This window comes from Crocodylus siamensis, chromosome 6 (genome assembly GCF_052110815.1).
Source record: "Crocodylus siamensis isolate JL-2025a chromosome 6, ASM5211081v1, whole genome shotgun sequence".
Taxonomy (NCBI): Eukaryota; Metazoa; Chordata; order Crocodylia; family Crocodylidae; genus Crocodylus; species Crocodylus siamensis.
The window spans coordinates 96,274,646-96,299,935 of NC_143400.1; the positions used below are offsets into that span (position 1 = coordinate 96,274,646).

A 25,290-nucleotide genomic window follows, 5' to 3' on the forward strand; every position below is an offset into this window, starting at 1 on the left:
TCTCCATGCACGAGGATGCTTCACCTCCTTCGTGCCTTTTCCTTTGTGTTTCCAGCTGCCCAAACCAGAGCCAACACGGGACAAACCCAGAAGGGAAGTGCAGACAACTCAGCAATATGATTTCCAGTAGGGCCTTAACCCCAGGGACAAGCATTTGCAGCCCGCGATCCGTGAGAAGCCGCCGCGCCCTCGAGGACTGCGGCTCCCTTCTCCGCCCGGTGACAGATTTGGGCAGAAGCGTGGCCGCCAAGCCGCAGGCGGGCCTCCAGCCCAACGCCGGCCGGTCCTAACTGCCAGGCCCTGCATGCAGTGAAATAAGGACGCGGTCCAGAGCGAACATCCCAGCACTGTTTTAAACCTTGGCACAGCATGGTTTCAATAGCAACAGCTAGGAAAGCCACGAGAGGGTGACGGCTGCACACACGGCACCGAACGAGGCTGCACTCGCCCAGGGTGAATAAGCCTGAATAAGCACGCTCCCCGAGGCACCGTCATCCAACAATCAATGGTACTTGGGGGTGAGAACCAGGAAACCCCGATTCGGCCATGCCCAGCAAAGCATCTTGTGTCACCAGCGAGCCAGGCGCGGAGGGGACGATACCAGCACGTACCCCCGTGTCTCTCTCACACGTGTGCACGCACACCCAGGGAAGATCCCCCTGCTAGTGATGTCTGAGCTGTGCAACGTGCTGCCTGGCAAAGGCAGTGGGGTATTTTTGGTCTCCAAGCACCGTGAGTCCGTCAGCCCTCCTCCCTCCCGCTTTCACTGCCAGTCGGGCAGAGGCACTTTCATTGTGTGCCGAGGTCAAGAGTCCTCAGCTCACACAACTCATCACTGACCACAACATGAACATGAACCTGCAATGCGATGCTGCGGCTAGTAAAGCGACCAAAACGCTGGCGTGCATCCATAGATGCTTCTCGAGCAAATCCCGGGACGTCGTTCTCCCCTTGTACTCAGCCTTGGTGAGGCCGCAGCTGGAGTCCTGCGTCCAGTTTTGGGCTCCACAACTCAAAAAGGATGTGGAGAAGCTTGAGAGAGTCCAGAGGAGAGCCACGCGCAGGATCAGAGGTCAGGAAAACAGACCTTACGATGACAGGCTGAGAGCCATGGGACTCTTTAGCCTGGAAAAGCGCAGGCTCAGAGGTGATCTGATGGCCACCTATAAGCTTATCAGGGGTGACCACCAGGATCTGGGGGAACGTCTGTTCACCAGAGCGCCCCGAGGGATGACGAGGTCGAACGGTCACAAACTCCTGCAAGACCGTTTCAGGCTGGACATAAGGAAGAATTTCTTTACTGTCCAAGCCCCCAAGGTCTGGAGCAGTCTGCCAGCGGAGGTGGTTCAAGCACCTACATTGAACACCTTCAAGAGCAAACTGGATGCTTATCTTGCTGGGATCCTGTGACCCCAGCTGACTTCCTGCCCTTTGGGCGGGGGGCTGGACTCGATGATCTCCCGAGGTCCCTTCCAGCCCCGATGTCTATGAAATCTGCGGTGCACAACCACAGCGAGCTGCAACCCCGATGGCAACAAGTTGCACGAGGACCCACCCGCTCCATCGCCCTTTCAAACATCCTTGGACTGTAGGGACTTTTCTAGTGAGGGGCTCTACTTGACTGTTCCTTGTCATGGGTACAGGCTGGGGGGGGGGGGGGGGCGATCTGACCACAGCTTCCCCTCCACCCCCGCCTGCGGGAGCTGCTGTGGGGGGCACGGAGGGCAGGGCAAGGGCGCTCAGGCTGCGGGTGGCGGGCAGGCTCGGGATGAAGCACGCCCAGAGGAGGAGGAAGGCGGGGGGGGGGGGGGGGGAGGGGACAGGGCTCCGGACGGGGTGCATGCCCGGGGGAGGGGGGGGAGGAAGGCGGGGGGGGGGGGGGACAGGGCTCCGGACGGGGTGCATGCCCGGAGGAGGGGGGAGGGGGGCCGGGACAGGGCTCCGAACGGGGTGCGCGCCCGGAGGGGGGAGGGGAGGGAGGAAGACGGGGGGGGGGGCAGGGCTCCGGACGGGGTGCATGCCCGGGGGAGGAGGAGGGGAGGAAGGCGGGGGGGGGGGGGACAGGGCTCCGGACGGGTGCGCGCCCGGAGGGGGGAGGGGAGGGAGGAAGGCGGGGGGGGGGGGGACAGGGCTCCGGACGGGGTGCATGCCCGGAGGAGGAGGAGGGGGGAGGGGGCGGAAGGGGGGCAGGGCCCCGGACGGGTGCATGCCCGGAGGGGGGGGAGGGGGGAGGGGGCGGAAGGGGGGCAGGGCCCCGGACGGGTGCATGCCCGGAGGGGGGGGGAGGGGGGAGGGGGCGGAAGGGGGACAGGGCCCCGGACGGGTGCGCGCCCGGAGGGGAGGGGAGGGGAGGAAGGCGGGGGGGGGGGGGACAGGGCCCCGGACGGGTGCGCGCCCGGAGGGGGGAGGGGAGGGAGGAAGGCGGGGGGGGGGGCAGGGCCCCGGACGGGTGCGCGCCCGGGGGGGGGGGGAGGGGAGGAAGCGGGGGGGGGGGGACAGGGCTCCGGACGGGTGCGCGCCCGGAGGGGGGAGGGGAGGGAGGAAGACGGGGGGGGGGCAGGGCTCCGGACGGGTGCGCGCCCGGGGGGGGGGGGGGGGAGGAAGCGGGGGGCTCACCTGGATGTAGGCGCGCTGCAGGTAGCTGTAGGGCAGGCGGCGCTGGAAGTCGGCGCGCACGTCGGCGGCGGCGCGGGGCCGGGCGGCGGGGCGCAGGGCGCGGCGCTCGCAGGCGCGCAGGCAGGCGGCGCGGCGCAGCACCGAGCCCCAGGCGCGCAGCTCCCCGCCCGCCGGCGCCAGCGGCTCGCGCGCCCCGCAGCCCACGCGGCACCCGCGCCGCGCCGCCCGCGCCCGCCGCTGCGCGCCCAGCGCCCGCTCCAGCCAGCGCGCCGCGCCCGCGTAGTCCCGCGCCTGGAAGGCGCGCACCCCGCGCGCGTACAGCGCGTCGTAGGGCTCCGCGCAGCCGCCCGCGCAGCACCCGCAGCCCGCCAGCACCGCCGCCAGCAGCGCCAGCCCCGCGGGGGCCATCGCGCCGCTACGCTGCCATGCGCCGCACTGCCGCCCCCCCCGCGCCGCCGCCGCGCTTAAACCGCGCCCGCGGGGGGGGGGGGGGCGGGGGGCGGATTCGTCTCCGCTTCCTCCGAGCGCGCGCCCGCGTCGGCCCCGGCCTGAGTCCGCGCCCTGCGGGGGGCCGGGGGGGCCACGCAGCACGCCGCGTCCGTGTGCGTGTGCGGGGGTCGGGGGTGTGCAACGCAACACACCTCGTGGATGTATAGGGGACCGTGCGGGGCGTCGGGGTGTGCAACCCAACACGCGGCGTGGATGTATAGGGGACCGTGCGGGGCATCGGGGTGTGCAACGCAACACGCGGCGTGGAGGTATAGGGGACCGTGCGGGGCATCGGGGTGTGCAACGCAACACGCGGCGTGGATGTATAGGGGACCGTGCGGGGCGTCGGGGTGTGCAACCAAACATGTGGTGTGCATGTATAGGGGACCGTGCGGGGCATCGGGGTGTGCAAGTGAACACGCGGCGTGGATGTATAGGGGACCGTGCGGGGCGTCGGGGTGTGCAAGTGAACACGCGGCGTGGATGTATAGGGGACCGTGCGGGGCATCGGGGTGTGCAACGCAACACGCGGCGTGGATGTATAGGGGACTGTGCAGGGCATCGGGGTGTGCAACCCAACACGCGGCGTGGATGTATAGGGGACCGTGCGGGGCGTCGGGGGTGTGCAACGCAACACACCTCGTGGATGTATAGGGGACCGTGCGGGGCGTCGGGGTGTGCAACCCAACACGCGGCGTGGATGTATAGGGGACCGTGCGGGGCATCGGGGTGTGCAACCGAACACACGGCGTGGATGTATAGGGGACCGTGCGGGGCATCGGGGTGTGCAACCCAACACGCGGCGTGGATGTATAGGGGACCGTGCGGGGCATCGGGGTGTGCAACGCAACACACCTCGTGGATGTATAGGGGACCGTGCGGGGCATCGGGGTGTGCAAGTGAACACACAGCGTGGATGTATAGGGGACCGTGCGGGGCATTGGGGTGTGCAACCCAACACGCGGTGTGGATGTATAGGGGACCGTGCGGGGCATCGGGGTGTGCAACACAACACGCGGCGTGGATGTATAGGGGACCGTGCGGGGCATCGGGGTGTGCAACTGAACACGCGGCGTGGATGTATAGGGGACCGTGCGGGGCATCGGGGTGTGCAACCAAACATGTGGTGTGCATGTATAGGGGACCGTGCGGGGCATCGGGGTGTGCAACCAAACATGTGGTGTGCATGTATAGGGGACCGTGCGGGGCATCGGGGTGTGCAACGCAACACGCGGCGTGGATGTATAGGGGACCGTGCGGGGCATCGGGGTGTGCAACGCAACACGCGGCGTGGATGTATAGGGGACCGTGCGGGGCATTGGGGTGTGCAAGTGAACACACAGCGTGGATGTATAGGGGACTGTGCGGGGCATTGGGGTGTGCAACCCAGCACACGCGGCGTGGATGTATAGGGGGACCGTGCAGGGCATCGGGGTGTGCAACCCAGCACACCTCGTAGATGTATAGGGGACCGTGCGGGGCATCGGGGCGTGCAACCCAACACGCGGCGTGGATGCAAAGATTGACTTAACAAGATCGTTGGGCCATGCGCTGGGTCTGACACCAGCGCTGCTTTGCCCCAGGTGTGATGCTGCTCGGCTGGCCTTATAGAAGACCTCACATCTGCTCCAAGGACCGGGCCTGTCTGTGTCTAGATCAGCTGGGCTACAGCCAAAACCCCAGCGTAGATGCAGAGATGTGAGGGGCTGGAAGGGACCTTACACATCATCAGGCCATGCGCTGGGTCTGACTTTTGCCCCCAGTGTGATGCTGATTGTTTGGTTTAATAAAAATCTCACATCTACTCGAAGTACCTTGCTTGCTTGTACTGCATGGATCAGGTGTCCAGGTTGTCGGCATATTCATGTAGAGGAAGAGGCAATCAGGACTTTTTTTTAAAATTCTTTTGGAAAAATCTTGGTCTAATAAAAGACATCGTTGGGTATTCTCCAGCCCCCTGGATACCAGCAGGCCCCACGATCCTCCCCACCGCCCCATCTTAGCAGGCTGGGGGATACAAAGCCGATCCACTTCTGAACCCCCCATCGCTGCCGGCTCTACTCGCTTGCGGTCTCCACCATCCCGAACTCGCGTCCCGCCAAGTAGTGGGACACCCTTGGCAAGGACGAGGGTCCCCGGTGGACAGGTCTGTACTCCACTTGGATCCTGCAAACCTCTGGGGACCTCAGCCATCACCTCGGGTAGGTATCGGGTGAGGTTTATGGATGCCCCCAACACCTGCCCCTCCTGTGGGCAGAGGGAGACCTTGGCACATGGAGTGTGCCAGGCTGCAGCCCCTTCACCACCTCTTCCAGAGCCGCTTGCTGAGCTGCTGGCTGCACTTCTCCCTCACCTCTTTATTCATGCACTCCCCATGCATGGCCGCACCAGGTCCCAGGGCCTCCTCCTGGCCCTGGCCCTGGCCAGCCTAGGGGTATATCTCACCAGGAAGGAGGCTTTGGCTGGCGGTGGGGACCGCTTTCCTGCCCCTGGTCTGATCCCAGCTCTGGGCAGTGTCCACTGGCTCCTTGGACTCGTTCGATGGCCAGGGGCACTGTCCGGTGCGCTCTGCTGTGTGTCCCACCTTGGTGCACTTGTTATAAACTTTTCATATTTTCAGTTGTCCCAAGCAATGCGTTGCTGCCCTTCCAGTAGTTTACTTGGTGGGCAGTAAGCAAATAGGCCTGGCCTCTTTAGTCTGGCCTCCTATGGAAGCCCCTTCATACCACTAAGTCGTCTCCAGACCCATCCACGTGCCACGGGAGAGGCCAGCCACCCACGATGATGATCTCAGGTTGAATTGCACGGGGAAAGAAGGGGCAGAGTCGCCCCTTCTGCCCGGGTATCCCCCTGAAGGGCACCCTATCAAAACAGGGTTCGTCTGGGGTTGGCTCGTCTGACATGAGACTCGCATTAAAACAGGGACAGGCACTTACACGCGAGGCTTTGATGGGAACGAACTTGACTCAGCCACGATTGTTCTGCGGCCAAGCATTAATTCTGGCTAAAAACAGAGGCTGGTTGGATTCAGAGTTGAGTGTTTGCCCTCAGACGCTCAGATCTGAATCAAACCAGCTGTCTGTTTTTAGCTTATATACAGCGCTTGTGCCCCGGGAGTTTGGGAGCCAGTTTGCATTGAACAAGAGTCTCCAAAAGTTTCAGCTCCAGGGTAAAGGGGAGTGGAGTGGGCGCACACCTCCCATGAGCTGCTGTTGCGCACGCTGGAGTGGAGTGGCTATGAGCACTAGCATCAGGTTGTGGGACGTGGGCCCGCTCTGCTTTTACCCCAGATCAAGGTCACATTCCCCCATGGTAAAGGTGCGATGTGTCCACACCTGAAGTGAAACCGGAGTATTCAGACTAATGCCCGTGCCAATGTTATCTGTATTCTGCAGCTCTTGCAACTCGAGCCAGGGCCCCTGTGCCCCGGCAGGCATCGGTCACGAGGTTGTTCCCACTTTGTCGAGTCCAGCATCTCCATGTCAGGCAGGCAGCCAGCCGTAGGTGGAGGAAATGCATACCTGGGGTGGAAAGGAGGGATTATTCATGGGGATGGACCTGGCTTGCACAGTACAGAACCGCAGCAGCTCTGACATCTGAAAGGCATTGGACCCTGAGCAAGATTTGCAAGTTCAGACGGTTTGCGGGCGATTAGGAGGCTCTCGGGTAACAGAGAAATGCTGTGCGTAGGAAGTGCAGGTGGTATGTCTACCTATATCCTAATGATCTGCTTCAGCAGCCTGGGAAGAGCAGGGTTTGTTACGTTCGAGTGCAGAAGCCAAGGCACTCTCTCTTCCTAAATGTCCTCCTCCAGGGCTATAACTGTTTTAAAACTTCCCAGCTGCAAGCCATGTATCTTCCCCTGTCTTGCCTTCCCTCATTCCCTGTGGCCTTACATTATGATTTCCTGAACGTTTTACGACACTCTCCGGTCTGCTGCTTGAAGATTTCTGTCTCTGGCTTCTCCTCATCAACCCCCCAGCCTCCCTCCCCACCTACCCCCAGCCTCCCACCACTGGGATTTTTGCAAATAAATCATCAGGGATGGGCAAAGCAAGCAGGGCTGCGATACCTCTTCCCCACCTTTCAGCTGTGCGTGTCTCTTTCTCTCCAGGGTTTCCTTTTTCAATGCTACAGAGCCTGCGCTGCCAAAATATTACTCAGTTTGAATTAATTTTAACGGCATTTTTTCAAGCATCTCTTTCTTGTGACGAAGGATTTGGCAAGGTGGCCTGATGAATCATTTTAAAATATCACTCAGCATTGAGGGGGCGATGGGGGAGGGCACAGGGAGGGATTCTACATGTTATTTTAAGTTATACTGCTGACCACCTGTCAGCAAAGTGGATTTTAGCATGAGCTCAGTCAGCAGGATGACTAGGTTGCCTGGAGTAAAGCAGTCTCTTTTGGAAACCCTTGAGCCCACTTGGTTTTCAACATATGCCTCTACAGAGTTGGGAGGGTCTGTACAGCACCTAGCACTGCAGACACTATGCAGTCTCTGAGGCCTAAAGGAAAAATAATATTTTTTAAAAATTTTATTTTATAATAATTCTCTTGTCCTGTCAGTGAAAATCAGGAGTGAAGCAGGTGCAAATTGGAGACCCTCATTGGGTCTAGTTTTCATTCTCAGTGGGCACGTCTACACAAGGTGCTAAAAGCACAGGAGACTAAGTCTACTGCGCATTAGCGTGTCACCTGAGAAAGCCGTCCTAATGCGCTAATGCACAGTAGGATCAGTCTACTGTGCATTAGCATCACCGAAAAGACATGCACTGGCACTACTGTGCAGTAGCAGCGATTACAGTGCATTAAGCTAGTATCTGTTATTACAGGTACTAAACTTTATGCACTGTAATTATAATGCATTAGTGCACGTGTAGACATGCCCAGTGACACCAGAGCCATACAGCCATAGAGAAGTGGGACTGGAAGGGAGCTCCAGATTCATCTAGTCCAACCCCCTGCCTGAGGCAGGAGGTCACATCCAGTCCAACCCCCTGCTCCAAGCAGGACCAGCCCCAACTGCATCATCCCAGCCAAGGCTTGGTCTACCCAGGTCTTCAAAACCTTCAGGGACGGAGACTGCACCACCTCTCTGGGTAAGCCATTCAAGTGCTTCACCACCCTCCTAGTGAGAGAGTTTTTCCTAATATCCAGCCTCAGCATCCCTTGCTGCAGCTTGAACCCATTGCTCCTTGTCCTGTCATCTGCCCCCACTGAGACCAGTGCAGCTCCATCCTCTGTGCAGCCTGCCTGCAGGGAGGTGACGGCTGCTATTCAATCCCCCTCGGTCTTCTATTCTGCAGGCTAAATCAGCCCATTTCCCTCAGCCACTCCTCACCAGTCCTGTCCCCCAGCCCCACAACCATTTTTGTCGCCCTTCACTGGACTCTCTCCAATGTGTCTACCTCCTTTCTATAGTGGTGGGCCACAGCTGGGCACAGGACTCCAGATGTGGCCTCCCCAGTGCTGAATAGAGGGAAGAATCACTGCCCTCGATCTGCCGGCAACGCTCCTCCCAATGCAGCCCAGGATGCCCTTTGCTTCTCGGCACCGAGGGCACACTGCTGGCTCATATCATCCATATCCAAACCAGCCCGTACAAATCCAGTAGAATTACATTGTTAACTCTGACACAACCACAAGACGTAACACCCTGTGTAATAATTGCATTAGGCACGGAAAACATTGCATTGACATTTGTTTTATGCAAAGAGGAGGCAATTCCCTTCTATGGATTTATACCTGATGCACATTAACGTACCTCTGGTGCGACTCCATGCTGCATTAGTTACAGCTGGGAGCCTGGTGAGATGATGGACGCTACCCTCAAAGGAGGTTCATAGATCAAGAGTTTCTTACCATGTAGATCGGGACGTGACATTGGGCAGTTTTCAACACTAAACATTTCCCTCTCCCAAAGTTTGTGAGGTTGGGGGGTTGTTTTTTTGCAAAACAAGAGAGAAAGACACAAGCACCAGAGGGGTCATTCTGCTGCGGGACAGTCCTAGACCAGGGACCCGATTCCCTCACTTCTCCAGGGCGTCTCGGCCCCCCTGGCTTTCTGCTGTTCTGGGGTCTCCGGTTACTCTGGTTTGGACCAGCAGTTGCATCCTGGACTTGAGGAATCTTCCCCAGACTTGCTACACCCTGCAAAAAACATTCATTTTCTACAAATCAGCCTTTCCCCCTGAAAAGCCATTTCACTGGGTGATTGCTGACCGGCTCCAGCTTGCCTGTGGCATGAAGGAGATGTAGGAGGAAGGGGTTGTAGCTGGAATGCACTGCGCTCCGGCTGCTCTGGACAGCTGCGGGGGCAGCTGGGAGCTGCTTGTGCAGCCTGGACATACAGGAGGAGATAATCTGGCACTGCTGTCATTCATGCTGGGGGTTAGATCCACCCCACCATCCTCCAGCTGCAAAGCTGGAGTAAAACACTCCTTGTGCTATGCTGCATTGCAGACTCAGGGCCACACATGAGTTATGTGTAGCTGATATGTGGGTCTCCAAGTCAAAGGTGGTGAAAGGGAAGGAATGTGGAGAACACATGAGGCGTGGGATGGGGTGGGATGAAATGTTTGAAGTTCAGCCCGTTGCATTTGCTGATCCAGAGCTTTGCATCACCCAGATCCTTTGGAAACAATAAAAAAGCTGTTTTGTGGTTGACATTTTGGAAGTCAGCTCCTACCCACTTTCCTCCTGCAGCTGGCCTGATCTGACCCCAGTGTCACAAGGTAGATACGAGTGGAGGGACTCCTTTATATCACTGCAATGTCAGAACTGTCCTGGGGGACGGCATCTCCATCAGATTTGGCATGGGCCGGTGACCCTCTGTCTTGCTGGTGGGAGTTTTAATGCCAGGTAAAGCTGCTTAATCCAACTAGGGCAAAGCAAAGCAATCCAGAAGTGCTCAGACTGGGGTGGGCAGACCAAAACGCCTATCCCTGTAAAAGAATGAAACTCTCGAAACAAGGAAGCCATGCCAACCAAGAGCGGGATAAATGGGGCAGCCGCTTCCAGCTGGGATGGAAGGTCTCAAACTCAGAAGCAGCCCCAGGTGACTTGGCCAGGTGAGGACTTCTCCACTCGTTCCGGCTGCGAACAGACAACACCGCTATATAAGTATTATCGTCATCACTTCTAACCCGCTTCAGGATGCCTGAAACAGCTCTCATGCCTTGAATGAAAGGAATAGTTTTAAATATGCAACAACTCAGCCCGTGTTCTGCTCCTGTTGATCCTGGCCTCTGTGAGGCTGTCTTGAAGCCTATCCCCCCCCCCACTCATGTAAACAGATTCATCTGAAGTGTTTTTTTTTGTTTGTTTGTTTTAAGTTTGATATGTAGGTCAAACCACCAATGATTTGGCGACATAGCGAGAGACAAGCTTTCCCCAAGGTGAATGATTGAAAGCAGCTTTTTCACTTCCACTTTAAGGTGAGCCTATTTGTCCAGACCTCTATTTCAAACCCCTTTTTGCTGGCATTTCTTGTTTTTACCCTGTGGGTTATCTTAGTTCACAACCAGACTTGATACATAAAATCCTGGAAAATTCAGGTTGGAAGGGACCTCAGAGGGTCACATCTAGTCCACCCCCCTGCTCCAAGCAGGACCAGCCCCCACTACATCATCCCAGCCAGGGCTTCGTCTAGCTGGGCCTTAAACACATCCAAGGATGGAGACTCTCCCACCTCTCTGGGTAACCTGTCCCAGTGCTTCATCACCCTCCTTGTGAGGAAGTTTCTCCTAATATCCAACCTCCACTTCCCTTGCTGCAGCGGAGCCCATTGCTCCTTCTGTCATCTGCCCCCACTGAGACCAGCCCGGCTCCATCCTCCTTGCAGCCCCCCAGCAGGGAGGTGACGGCTGCTATTCAACCCCCTCGGTCTTCTCTTCTGCAGACTCAATCAGCCCAGTTCCCTCAGCCTCTCCTCACCAGGCCTGTCCCCCAGCCCCACAACCATTTTCATTGCCCTCCACTGGACTCTCTCCAGTGTGTCCCACATCCTTTCTGCAGTGGGGGATCCACAGCCGGACACAGGACTCCAGATAAAAGGGGATAATTACTTTCCCCATCTGCTGGCAATGCTCCTACCAATGCAGGATCCATGCCAAACCCAACCTACCATACTTTCAGGAGTGATAGGTTGAAAAACCCAACCATCCATCAAACATGAGCTATTCTGATTTAGTTGAGGATCTCGCCTTTTAAATGCAGGTGTGAATATAGGGGCATGCACCTATTAACAGTCCTAATTCCCTCTGTAAAGGGAATAGGATGGTGGTGAAGGTGCATGGAGGAGGGGAAGAGGAATGCAAAGCACTTGGAAAATAAAAGCGTAAATGCAAGTCATACATCAGCAGCACCTTTCCATGGGAAATTCAGCATCTGGTTTGATAGGAACCAGGCTGGTCAAAGCACTGGAGAAGCTTAAAGGAAGAGCTGCTGACATGGCAGGGGCAGAGAAGAGAACTTCACAGGCTATTTCTCTCTTATTCTTTATCCTCTGTACTGGGGTCTTGAGGCCCTTCCAGTCTGATGTCCCTAAGTGACACAGCATAGGATGGTGGGGGCATAATATGGCATATAACTGCTAATGAGCCATGAATTTCCTCCTGCACACCTGACATGCCTTCACTCCGGTCTAGGCCTGTATTTTGGGCAGCTCTCCAGCAACTTGAATTCACCCTTTTTGTGTCTTCCTACCTCTCTGTCCACTGATGACACTTAGCTGTCACCTAGGCTCCTGGGGGCCAACTTCATCTTTTCCATTTTCTGCTGCTTCTTGGTCAAATAGTGCACGGTTTTCTGTGCGATGCCAGGAACTGGATGCTTCCTCTGAGCTGCCAGCCCCGGCTCCATCATCTCTTACTTGCATCACAGCAGCCTGCTTCTCTGCAGCCTCTGAAGTCAAAATGTGTGCTATTATATACATTGGCCAATACATTATATGTGGTATACTGAGTTAATGCACTTTAATTATGGCACATGTAGACGTGCCCCCAAAACTTGTGCTATTATATATATATATATATATATACCTACTTTGGTTAGTTAGTCTGTAAGGTGCAAATCTACCCTGCCTTCTACTTGACTTCAGACTAATATGGCTAACTGTGTCTTTCAAAACTTGCTTGCTAAGCTCAGCTCCCTGTGTCATCCTTCTGACCCCTCTGTTTCGCCTTAAAGCCTTCCAGTCCTTTCTCCCCATGTATAATATCCAGCCCAACCCTGACAGCAGAGATTTTTTTTTCTTCCCTCACCACTCCCATTTCTGCGCTGCCCTGCATGCGTAAGTCCTGCTTTGCATGGGAACCCTCCCATCCCTCTCAAGTACTTAGTCCTGCGAGGCAAGGAAAAAAGAAGGAAACAAAGCCAGCTCTGATCTATTCCTCCACTGGATCTTCCGGGCATCCTTTTTTCTGAACGTGTGTTTTAGATTTGAGGCTCTTTAAACTGCCCAGATGATGGATCTGGTATGAAAACCTATACGCCACAGAACAGAATGACACCGAGAGCATTGTTGGCACTTAACAGATAAATATAATAGTGATCCTATGAATCAGGAGACTTCTCTGTCTGTTGTGTTTCCACGTGTAGACAACTGTATAACTCTATTGAATGCCAAATGCCTGCACATTTTGCTCGCCTGGAAACTTGGCCTGCACTGGGCTGCCATTATAAATTAAAAACTAATAAAAATACCAGTTTCAGAAAGTATAAAATACACAACCACAGGCGCACTGGTGTCTCGGAGGGCTTGGCCAGCTGCCTGCACCTTGGAGCCTGGCTTATTGAAATCCCTCTGCATCCCGTGATCCATATTGTGACAAATAACACTAACACATCATTAAAGTCCCTTTCACACAGCATCTTTCCTGCGTTATGCCAACAGGATGCCTTGCAGATTTTGAGAGAGCTGGAGAGATGAACAGAAAAACACACCCCGGTACAAGAAACAGCAAAAAATGTAAACATGGAAGCATATGATACAGCTGTATTGATTACATAGCGGGGTTTTGTAAGGCTCTTGAATGGTTTCATTGTATAACTGTCTCAGCTAAAGCTGGACACTCTAGTTTCCACCTTTTGGGTTCCAGTTTTTACGCAAGGCCAAACTCATACCTGGTGTAACTCCATTGATCTCAGGGATGTTGTGAAACAGATGACATGAGCCCAGAGTTTGCACGCACACAAGGCTGTACATTCAGGAGACTGCAAGATGCACCAAAGAGTTGCTAGCTTTCCACCATTCCCTCAATACCTGGCTGCATGAGGAGAAAACAAGGTGGCCAATCCCTTGGGAATAAATCCAAGGCCAAAATTTATCCTGTGGTCCTCTGCCCCACCATACCCTTCCTATACCCCGGTAGAGGAGTGGCCGTGCAGGACCTGAAATGGGTTTATGGTAGAGCAAGTACTGTATTCTCACTAGTGTGCAATGGCCCAAGCCCTAGCACCAGTAGTGGTACCAACTTGTGATATTAGCTCTCATTCCCTGAAGAATTGGTATCACTGTGCTCAGGTCCTCCTGCTCCCTGCTGGCTTCTCACCAACCACCCAGGTGGGTATCTCACATGATACCTGAGTATAGTGGAGCATGAATAATGCCAGTGGGAACAACCCCATCTGCCCGACATTGGCACATGTGAGCCCCGGTGGAATCAGTCCTGCTGCAGCTAGAATCAAAGGGCCTTTGTACACACCACGTTTTTTGCCCTTTCACGTGCTGCAACTGCATGTCTGTTCTCACGAGTGAGATTTCTGGACACATTAAAAGTCTTTCTTAAAGTCTCTCTTATCCAAGGCTGGTGGCAGCAGCAAGAGCAGTAGCAGCTACTGCATCTCCTGTGTTCAGGCTCAGGCTTGAATTCACACAAAATGCTGTCAGGCCATTGCATTTTCTCCTTGAGCCATGGAGCTAGTCTGATCGAGGCTGGCTTTCCAGAGGATTCAGCATCAGAGAAGTCTCCATCATATGCTCAAATGTGGTCTTCCCATGCTAACGGCCTCTACGTTGTTGCCGAAACACTGTCCATAACTCAGGAGATGGGAATAAGACCAAGATGATAAGAAAAACATCGGTGCCTCCAAGAAGGAGCTACTCCATCAGGTGGTTACCACATGCTGGCACTAATTCAACTGAAGGGAGCGGGGGGGTCAGAATTGTAGTATCTATCTATCTATCTAGTTGTGACCCTGGGGCAAGTATCTGAATGAAATCAGAAACTCAGAGATGCTGTGTGAGAGGTAACAGGGATTTTGGGAGGAGGGAAAGAAAAGTTGTGTCTGCCTGATGTGAGAGCAGAAAAGACCACTTGCAACAAAGACCAAACACCCATTCTTCTTCAATGCTTTCCTGTAATGTGGGGGACTCATGCAGCAAAGCAGGCCAGGTATGAGAGAATATCCTTGGAGACTGCTGTTCACATTCCTGTTCTGATTGTCACTTGCTGACTGACCAAAGGGTGCCTCAGTTTCCTCCTTTGTCAAACTCAGAGGACAATGTTTGCTTGCATATCTTTGCACTGTGGTTTGAGATCCCCCAAATTAAATCCAATTTCTTCAGTTGCAAGGGTGCCAACTGTAATGACTGCCCTGGGGATGTGAACACCCACTGAGCAGGAACTCTAGAGAGCTTGAATCCCATTAAGGAAACATGTCACAATGTTAGCAATCAAGGTGACGAGTGCAAAATTCCTAGTGACCACGAACTGGCCGAGATTTCACCCAGAACATCTAGATTCTCTGCTTAGATCTGTCCCAACCTGCTGTGTGACTGTCAGCAAGTCACTCCCATGCTCTGTGCCTCGGTTTTCACACCTATACAATGGGGATGGGTGGGTTCATTCATTAACAGTCCAGATCCTGGCAATTTGTGTAGTTCTGGTAACGTGCAAGTAGAGGTGGGGAAAGAAAGGAAAGAATACATCATGGATGCTGATGGGTTTCCTTAGCGCTACAAGTGATCCGGGGTCAACAGTATATGCTAAAGTGCATGAGCTGAAGACATGGTTCAAAGGATAGCACCTATCCAGTCATGTTCAGATGGAAGCTGCTATGGAAGATCTAAGTGGCATGGTAACCAGAGATCGCTTTGAACCCCTGCCAGCCTGGCCTGATCTGGATTGACAGGGAGTTCAAAGCCTCCCATGTTCATCAGGAAGCTGCAATGCTTCTTGAGTACGTGAGTATGAAAACCTTGAGGAAAAAGCACTGGAAGGTCGGTGTGGTCTCGGGTCCCCAAAACATGCTTGTGATTGCGGCTGGGACCAGGAGTATGTGCCCAGGCCCCTTGTGTGAACCTGGAGCCAGGCAAACAGCTTGTCACCCATAATAATGCATCAGGGACACTGAGGGAAAATGCTCCATGCCAACTGGAGATGTGTCTTAAAGCAGCCGGTGGCGTCAGTAGAGTTACGCCAAGACTCAGCCTGGCCCGGCAAGTCTTCATGAGCTCGTGTCTGCTCTGTACGCTCATTCACGCTCCTGTCGCTGGGGTGCATTTATTATTTTTGTCTTGAACTTTGTCAGTTTTGGTCCTGGCTCAAGATGTCCTTTAGCCATTACATGGGGATTGAAAACAGGACCGTGTGAAACCTCTGGGACTGCCAAGCTAATTAAAATACACTCCACTTTCCTCTCCAAAATCCACCCAGAAAACAGGAAAGTTTTTATCTACAGACCCTTATTCCCAAGTTACCCAGCAGAGAAATACTGTAGATTGCTGCATATCCTCTTCCAAGTTCAAACCATGTCCCACTTGTGTCCATCTACTACGTTACCTGGTGGCCCTCAAGCTCTTCACACTGGTGATGGCAATGACCTTAAGATGGCTGAAACAATATGCCAAAACTACATACACTAAATTCAAATCTCAGGATAGCATTTAGTCTGATTTAGGCCCCATTTGGCTGTTGGAGGAGATGGGAATATTTAAATATAAGGGGAAAGACCCTTTTGGGAGGACAATACAAGGATCAAATAGGCTGAAAGTTTCATCATTCATAGATGTTAGGGGCTGGAGGGGACCTTATGGATCATCTGGTCCAGCCCCCAGAAAATCTTCCTCTTGGTGAGATCTGGGACATGGAAGGAGTCCTGTAGGGACCCATGTCACGTGTGAGCTTAAAAATAAGTTAGACAGTCGTTATGTACTGAACCTTAGGGAGCAATTTGCTGAGCAGCACGTGGATGGTTTGTAGCGGTTACAATTTAGAGGCCCTAACTGAGAAAATAGCTTTGTTGTCCTGGGAGCTGTACAGACAAAGAAAATGCTTCTCTCCCGATGAACACACACATAGTTGAAACAGGCAAAGAGGGTGAGGGGGCCAAGAGCTACTCCCGCAGGGCTCTCTAATGCTAATAAAAATGAAGCAGATAGGCTACAAAACCCCTATGAGTTCATTTATGACACCTTGAAGCTAGCCTTTCTATTGCCATTCTGCTGTCTGTTGGTTGCTCCTGGTAATGTAGCTCCTATTTCACAGCCATGGGGACTGTTTTGTAACTCTTACTACACACATTAACTCGGGTGCAGAAATAACGGTCAGTGAAATGTTGGATACGTTGTCAAAATGCTCCAGACCGTGAGATTTTGTTTTACGAATGTGACAGAAATGTGTATTCAATTCCAATGACTCCAGGGCTAATAAAACTGTTAGGGTGACCATCAATCAGACTATTGGGGAACATTGAATCTGCAGCTGGAATAAGGCTTTAATCTGTGTCCCAGCAAGGCTTCTGGTCACAAGGCAAAATGATGTATTAAAATAACTTTGCAGATGCTTAGGCAAGTCGTTTTAATCATATAATAGAAGTGCTGTGAAACATATATATATATAAGATGTATCTGTATTAAGTAACCAATTTCATTGTGGTAACCATTTTTTTCTAGAAAAAGCAGCAATTCAGTCTGTGTGCTGTGAACCAGCTACAGCGAGAACAAGATAATATACAGGGGCCCAAAAAGGGTGGGGATGGCCCAACCTGAGACAAGAAAACAGATTGGAACGTGAAAGATAACATGTAACCAAGATGAACATATGCAAAAGGATGGATGATGTTCGGTAAAGAAACCTTCAGAGTCCACCCATTGACCAAAGAAAAGGAGTTAAGGTCTTAGACATGTGTTCATAGCAAGAAGTCATGTAAATGAAGCAAATGCATAGGCAATTCCATGCTAATGAAGCATACAGTAACCAGAGGTGGAGCTTGAGATGGGAGGAAAAATGGGTGGAATATAGGAGGGGCGAGGGTAGAATAAATGTTAATAAACATGAACCAAAGTGTATAAATGTGGAAAAAACTATTGTTTGTGGCTGCTCCCCATATTCTGTTGGTGAGGGAGCTCGCCCGAAGCTTCCTCCATTCTGAATAAAGCTGTTGTGAGCAACGTGTGCTGGTGTTTGCTCCCTGCTCTGCTCTGGCTAATGAGCAACAGAATCCATGCGGAATTGGACCATTGTTTCCCTTGTTATTGGGCGCCGCGTGAAGTCAGGGTCTAACAAAAGCAGCATCTTTTGGTTCTTTTTTTGCCCAGTTTCTTTTCTTTTTATACATGATATAGCATTAGCATAGACATGATACAGCATATAGCAACTCTTTGTACATGATATAGCATTAGCATTACATGGTATAGCATGTAGCAGCTCTTTATGCACGATATAGCATTAGCATTACATGGTATAGCATGTAGCAACTCTTTATGCATGATATAGCATATAGCAACTCTTTATGCATGATATAGCATTAGCATAGACATGATATAGCATTAGCATAGACATGATATAGCATATAGCAACTCTTCATGCATGATATAGCATTAGCATAGACATGATATAGCATATAGCAACTCTTTATGCATGATATAGCATATAGCAACTCTTTGTACATGATATAGCAAATGAATGCACATTCCAATAATATATACTTGCTTTTGCTTCAATTTTAAACTGGCATCGCCACTAATATCTATGAATCTATGAATAATGCAGCCCTAGGGCTGTATTAGTAAAGCTCCTAGTTTCTTTTTAACTGGAGAAAAAATGGGTGTTGTGTTATATGCAATGATGCAGCTCACCATCTGCAACCCTCTTTTCAAAATCCTCGATCCACCCATGGGAGATCTTTGGAGTCTCAGTGGAAAAGGAGCAGATGAAACCATTCAGTGCTGTGTAATGGAAAACTTCACACAAGGGAGTTCCCTTCATGGGAAAAGGCCTCAGGAAATCAGGCCTTAGTGGGCTTGCTGAACAAAATACTTATTTCTAAACTCTTCTGATGACTGCAAGCCAGGAGGGTCACTGCAAGCAGCAGCTGCTCCCCAGCCTGGCAGACATTGCAAACCAAAGGTCTCCCAGCCTTTCTAAGCAGGGCAGAGAGCGTTTCCGATGCATTAGCGACCTGGGGTGGGGATAGCCGGGCCTGGAAAGCATCTCTGAGTGAGTCCTCAGCCACAGATGGTCACTAATCCCCACAGCCTCATGCCAGGGGCCCAGTGCTGCTATGAATTATGACGAGCTGTCAAACAACTGGTTCTTTTCAATGTGGAGTAAATATGGGTGTGATTTTGAGAACAGCCGGGGTCTGGAGCTCCCAGCGCACCCACATCGACAATACAGGCAGCGTTTGTGGACATTTCTGCAAGCCTTTAGTCACTTTGCCCAGCCCGTGGTGGCAAGGAGACCTCCAGCAAAGTGACTTCTTTGCTGGGACCCTTAATGCATTGCTGGCTCCAGTGGTGTTGCAAAGGGGGAGCTGCAGGTGAGAGCATGGGGCTAAGGGTGCCCGAGCATTGTTTGCCCTCCTATACCCCACTTAGCCATTTCCTGCAAGCAGAAACCCCTTAGCCAATTCCTGCACCCCTCCAGCAGGGCAGGCCAGATGCAAGTGCCTCAGTTTCCACACCTGTACAATGGGGTGGGGGGGGTTCATTCATTAACAGTGCAGAGCTTGGACAGGCCAGACGCTATTCCACTTATCCGGTGTCCAAGCAGACTTCAGCACCCAAGTGCAATCCTATTCCAGCCCGCTCCAGTCCCTGAAATCCCAGTGCAGCATCTACCACTGCAACCTGCTGTCGTCTGACCCTTTAAATGGAGCCACAAAAATAAAGCAGCAAGGAGGAGGACCCATCCACCTTCTGCAGTGCCTGGTTCTCAGGGAGCCCAGAAGAGGGGAATAGGATCACACTTAGGCACCTAAGTCTATTTATTCATTTAACTGGTGAAGTAGGATCTGGCCCTGTCAGCCTAGGGTTGAGACAAGCAAAGGAAACTGGGGGTGCCAGGCCACACGGTGATTTTAAAGAGCAGACTGTAAATGCACATGCAGTTTTGTGCTACAAAAGGCAGTGGAACATATTGGGCTGAACCGCTACCGCTTGCTTTTCGATGTCTGGAGTAAGGAGCCTGCTCTCTGCAGGGGTCATTTCGTGCCCAATTAACTTTACGAATTGCATTAGATAAGGGGTGATTTACTGGCTGAATTAAACTGTAATTTAAATGTAATCCCCTGAGCTTGCTCAGTGGGGAGCTAGGGGGAGGAGGCAGGTCATTTTATTGGCTTGTGCAGACGCCCTGCGGGGGCTTCGAGACCTCCGTCAAACCCTTTGGCAGGCTGCAATGGACACCAAGTTCTCCAGCAACCCCGGACGTGGCCAAGACTCCCAAACATGCAGGGGAGAGACTTGAGAGCAGAGCAGGGAAACCTGCCGGCAGGGAACAGCCCGCCCATGTTGGTTTGCTACAGACAGCACAGGACATTCACACCGCGTGAAAACTAAAACCCAGGAGGAAATGCCAGCAGCCAGACCTGCTCCCTGCAAGGCCCCTACCCTCTTCCTTTCTGCTCCCACTTGTTTCTGCACTCAGGGCCTGGCATGCGGCAGAGGTCAAGTGTCCAGAGAGGGGTTGGACACATCGAATCACAGAAAATGAGGGCTGGAAGGGACCCCAGGAGGTCACATCTAGTCCAACCCCCTGCTCCAAGCTGGACCAGCCCCAGCTACATCATCCCAGCCAAAGCTTGGTCTACCTGGGCCTTAAACACCTCCAAGAATGGAGAGTCCACAACTTCTCTGAGTAACCTGTCCCAGTGCTTCACCACCCTCCTAGTGAGAAAGGTTTTCCTAATATCCAACCTCAACTTTCCAAGCTGCAATTTGAGCCCATTGCTCCTTGTCCTGCCATCTGCCCCCACTGAGACCAGTCCAGCTCCATCCTCTGCAGCCCCCCTGCAGGGAGGTGACAGCTGCTATTCAATCCCCCTCGGTCTTCTCTTCTGCAAACTCAATCAGCCCATTTCCCTCAGCCTCTCCTCACCAGTCCTGTCTCCCAGCCCCACAACAATTTTCTGCTGGACTCTCTCCAACGTGTCCACATCCCTTCTGTAGTGGGGGCCCAAAACTGGACGCAGGACTCCAGATGTGGCTTGGAGGAAAGGGGCATTAGTTGCTATTGAACACCGGGGCGAGGGGCATGGCCTCTGAATCAGAACATCCTGGACCTCAAATGCTGGAGGCTGCAAATGAGAGAGGAACAGGGGAAAACCCTGGGCAGACCCAGTCACTCTCCTTCCAGCCTCTGCTCTCTGCCCTGGTGTGACACAGGAGACTGGGCAAGATGGACCTAGGTCTGACCCAGTCCAGGGCAGCTCTGATGTCCGGCGTCCATGGGTGGAAACAGTGCACAGGGGTGGGCAGAGGAGCATGGACCTTGTGTCTAATTAAATGGGATGGACAACACCTGAGAGTGCAGAGGGTACTGGCTGGGGTCATTGCAGGACCATTGGTGATGGTATTTGAAGACTCGTGGTGCTCGGGAGAGGTCCCAGAAGACTGGAAAAGGGCCAATGTGGTACCAACCTTTAACAAGAAGATCCGGGAAACTATAGGCCTATCAGTGTGAACTCAACATCAGGTAAAATTTTGGGAAAAAATATCCAGACGTCCATTTGTGAGAAACTGGCAGAAGGCAGGATGCTGAAGGATAGCAAACGCGGTTTCAGAGCGGGCAAGTCGTGCCCGACAAACCTTATCTCCTTCTATGATGAACGCTTAGATGGGGGAGATGCGGTTGATGTCATATACTTGGATTTTAAAAAGGCCTTTGATATGGTCTCCCGTGAAGTTCTTATCAAATAACAATATATTATAGCAATGCTGTAGTCAACAGAAGATGCATTAGCCGATGTATCACAAGCAGGGCTAAGTGTGCCTAAGTGTGATCCTATTCCCCTCTTCTGGACTCCCTGAAAACCAGGCACTGCAGAAGGTGGATGGGTCCTCCTCTTTGCTGCTTTATTTTTGTGACTCTATTTAAAGGGTCAGACGACAGCATGTTGCAGTGGTAGATGCTGCACTGGGATTTCAGGGACTGGAGCAGGCTGGAATAGGATTGCACTTCGGTGCTGAAGTCCGCTTGGACACCGGATAAGTGGAATAGCATCTGGCCTGTCCAAAAGCTGCACTGAATCCAATGAATGAACCTACACCACCACCCCCCATTGTACAGGTGTGGAAACTGAGGCACAGAGCATGGGAGGGACTTGGTTTTGGCCTGTCCTGCTGGAAAGGTGCAGGAATTAGCTAAGAGGGGTATAGGAGGGCAAACAAGGCTCGGGCACCCTTAGCCCCATGCTCTCACCTGCAGCTGCCCCTTCCTCTCTACTCGGTGCTGGTGAGACCCCAGGTGTAGTACTGTGTCCTGTTCTGGGCGCCACACTTTAAAAAAGATGTGGGGAGTCTTGCAAGGGTCCAGAGAAGGGTCCAGATTAAGGGCCTGGAGGACAAACCTTATGAGGAAAGACTAAGGGATTCGGGACGGTTCAGTCTGGGGAAGAGAGGACTGATGGGGGGACTTGGTGGCCGTCTGTAAGTGTGTAAGGGGTGAATATTGGGAGAAAAACTGTTCATGACGGTGCCCCAAGGGAGGACAAGGAGCAATGGCCAATAGCTAGAGGATGGTTTCAGGTTGGATGTAAGGAAGAACTTCATTAAAGTCAGGGTGACCCAAATCTGGACTAGACGTCCCAAGGAGGGGGTGCGGTGCCCAACCTTGGGAGTCTTCAATAGGAGACTGGACAGGCACCTCCTGGGATCATTTGATCTCAGCCGTATTCCTGCCCAGCGCGGGGGGGTTGGACTACATCTTACAAAGTCCCGTCCAGCCCTTCATTTCTACAATTTCTATAACCCCGTGTGCTGGAAAGGGCATAGGTGCTTGGCCACTTCCACAGTGGCCTGGCCCTCCACAGGAGGAGGGGACACAAGGTCCAAAGCAAACCTCACATGCAGCTTCCCTCTTCCCCAAAGCTGAGGGACCCGAAATCTTGCATAACGGGTCAGCTCGTTGGCCACGCAGGAGAAACCTCTTCACCTCTGCAACACAAACTCCCTCAGATGTGGGGGCTGCATGCCCACCACTTGGAGAGTCCTCCCGGGACATGCATGGCGACAGCTCACGGAGCAGGCTGCTCGGGGCTCCTCACGGGCTGAGGATGCAGGTGCGGTGGCATCCCAGGAGAGCTCCCCAAGCACCTCCTCTTCCCCTCAGCAAAGATGCTCCCATTAAGGAGGAACTGGGCTTGCAGGAGGCAGTCACTGGGTGGGGTGGTGGTGCCCTACGATGAAGCCCAACATCCAAACCCACAGGCCCGGAGATGGCAGAGCCCCTGGAAGCAGAGCCGTGGCAAGTGGGGGCCGCACGGAGATGCAGTGGTGCCTGGCAGAGGCTGCACGGCAGGGGAGGGGGCAGCTTAGCAAGACGTGCCATAGCAAAGTTTGCCTTCTCAGCATCCAGGCACGGTCCTGGCCTTGGGGACATCCCTAACCAGTGGTGCATGGCGTAGGGGAAAGGAGGTTATTGCAGAAACATGGCGTGGAGAAACTGCTAGCGGAGGACTGCTGCCTAGCAGGGGCTTCACCCATCGCATGTGCACGCACCAATGATTTATTTTTGCTGCCTTTTCCCAATTTAAACCCACGGTCCTTTCCCCCATCACAACATTTCCTCTCTGCTTCCAAGAGGGGAAGTGCTGCCTATCAAAGGAGCCCACGGGCGGGATGCTGTCTTCTGGGTTTCTGCACGGGCTCATGCCAGCTTCTTTGAAAACCCCTTGGATAGTTGAGCCGAACCCCTGTGGGCACCAGTGCCGAATGCCTGCTCAGTCGGCCGTCCGCCCCCGGCTGCCACAGAGCTTAGAAATGGATGGAAAGTCAGGCTAGGACTTGTGTGGTGCTCAAGGAGCTGCAGGAAACGGGACCAGAGGGGAAAGGAAACCTCATAAATCATCTGTGAGCGTTGGGAGGTGCCTTTTGATACCGATGCCAACACCTTCATAGTTTGGTCTGGGATGCACTGGGGGATCTCCAACAACATCAACCCGGCTTGGCTGGCAGAGAATATGGCCCTTTTCCCTTAACGACGGGCGTCAGCTGTTTTATCCCAAACAGCACAGAAAGGCAGTCTTTTTTCTTGTTGCTTCCACCTCCCACGCGGCAAAACATTTCTAGGTGGATTTAGTCAGCATCTGTGCTCAAGAAAGTCATTGTCTGGGGTTTGCTTGTGGCTGCTTCAAAATCCCTGCTGGCATCCAGAGCCTTCTGAGTCGAAGGAAGCACACGGTGTTTTGCAAACCTGGGTCCTGGAAAGAAGGGAGCCTGGGGAAGAGCTGCCGTGGAAGCTTTTCCTTTCCAAGCTTGCTACAGTTTGGCCAACGCGAGCGCTGTCCTGATGTACAGGTCCCTGCTGGGCCTAATGGCACGAAACTACAGTGAAGGGAGACCGCAACCATGCACTCGGCTTTGTTTGGGGGCAGAGGCAGATCCTGGCACCAAGGCGAGGTGTTGCCATCAGGGCAGGCGGCTGATGCACCAGCTTGCTCATGTGGATTTGATAGCTGACAGATGCTTTCCGGGTTGCTGCGGTGGAGCTGGGAGCCTGAAAGCCCTAGCTCCATAGGAGCGGTATCCCCTAGGATCCCCGGCTGCGTCCCAGGCAATGACAGGAGTGCAGTAAGCCAGCTGCTGAGTCTGGGGAACATTTTCCCCTTTGCAAATGCAGTGGGTGGTTGTTTCCGATACAAAAATATCTCAGCAGGTCTCTCATTTACATTCACAAACATGTTTGGTTCCCGGTCTGATTCGGACTGAAACCAAATCTCCATGGGACAATAGTAGAAATCCTGCTGTACGGCCTGCTCTGCCAGTGAGCACAGAGCCTCACTGTCCTCCGTCCAAACCTCCTCCCTGCTGCGAGGCCTTCACAAAACAACCTCCGCAGCGGTCGGCAGCTGGTTTGCTTCCTCTGCTGGTGTCTCATTGCTTTCCCATCTCCCTGGTTTCTCCGCTCGCTGTCATGAGACTTGCACTCAGATCCCAAGCTCTTTAAAGCAGGGGCATTATCCCTGCAAGGATGTCTGTGCAAGGATCAGCACGATAGATCTCTGGGCTCTTGGTACCATGCTACTTCCACACAAGCAGGAACACAGATGGCTGTGAGGAAGGATATTCGTGGATTTATTCATTCATTCAATATATGGGCCACCCTTCCCAAGAAAGACTCTGGGGGCATGTCTACACGTGCACATTTAGTGTGCAGTAACTGAAAATGACTGGGCAGTATGGGCACGCATCTCCAAGTGCATGCCCATACTGTGCAGTAACTATGGTGAATGACACTGACTTGGGTCTAACTTTGCTGTCTGCATTATGCAGGTGGTAAATTTACACCTGACTATTTACTGCACTGTAACACATGTGTAGACACCCTACTGTGCAGTATCACTGTGTGTGGACTGACTCAGGACTAACTATAGCCCTGAGTCAGTCCACATACAGCGTCAGTGCCCTTTAATGGCTGCGCGTGTAGATGCCAGCCTAAAAACCACTTACTGCACAGTAAGTTACTGCACATTAAATGCACATGTAGACATGCCCAGGGTGGCTTACATTGAGATAGGGGTTGTCAACCTTTCTACAGTCCAGGCACCTCTTGGTAGACTCAGAGCACCCCTTGGAAAATGCCAGGTCTTATTTATAACTCCTTTTTTGACTACAAGAAAAACACTAGAGCAATTCTTCTGTTGCAAGGACCTCAGAAAAACCACAGCAGGGCAGGGTATTTTTAACATTGTGGATTGCTATTTGAAATCACTGGGTTTATGTTGTAAATCATGTTT

The 25,290-nt window shown here is 53.1% G+C and overlaps 1 protein-coding gene across 2 annotated transcripts in view; it reads right to left on the reverse strand.

Annotated features, from left to right (window-relative positions):
- The window catches only part of P3H2 (prolyl 3-hydroxylase 2), a 94,279-nt gene extending 91,089 nt beyond the window's left edge, over nucleotides 1-3,190 (reverse strand). The window contains exon 1 of one of the 2 annotated variants that reach the window (XR_016443285.1): nucleotides 2,617-3,190. Coding sequence is in view for 1 of the 2 variants with exons in the window: in XM_090055339.1 (XP_089911465.1) it covers nucleotides 2,617-3,024 (408 nt within the window). In the remaining variant the exon portion in view is untranslated. The remainder of the gene's footprint in view (nucleotides 1-2,616) is intronic. The other variant, XM_090055339.1, reaches the window with a different exon arrangement.
- Nucleotides 3,191-25,290: the final 22,100 nt, after the last annotated feature.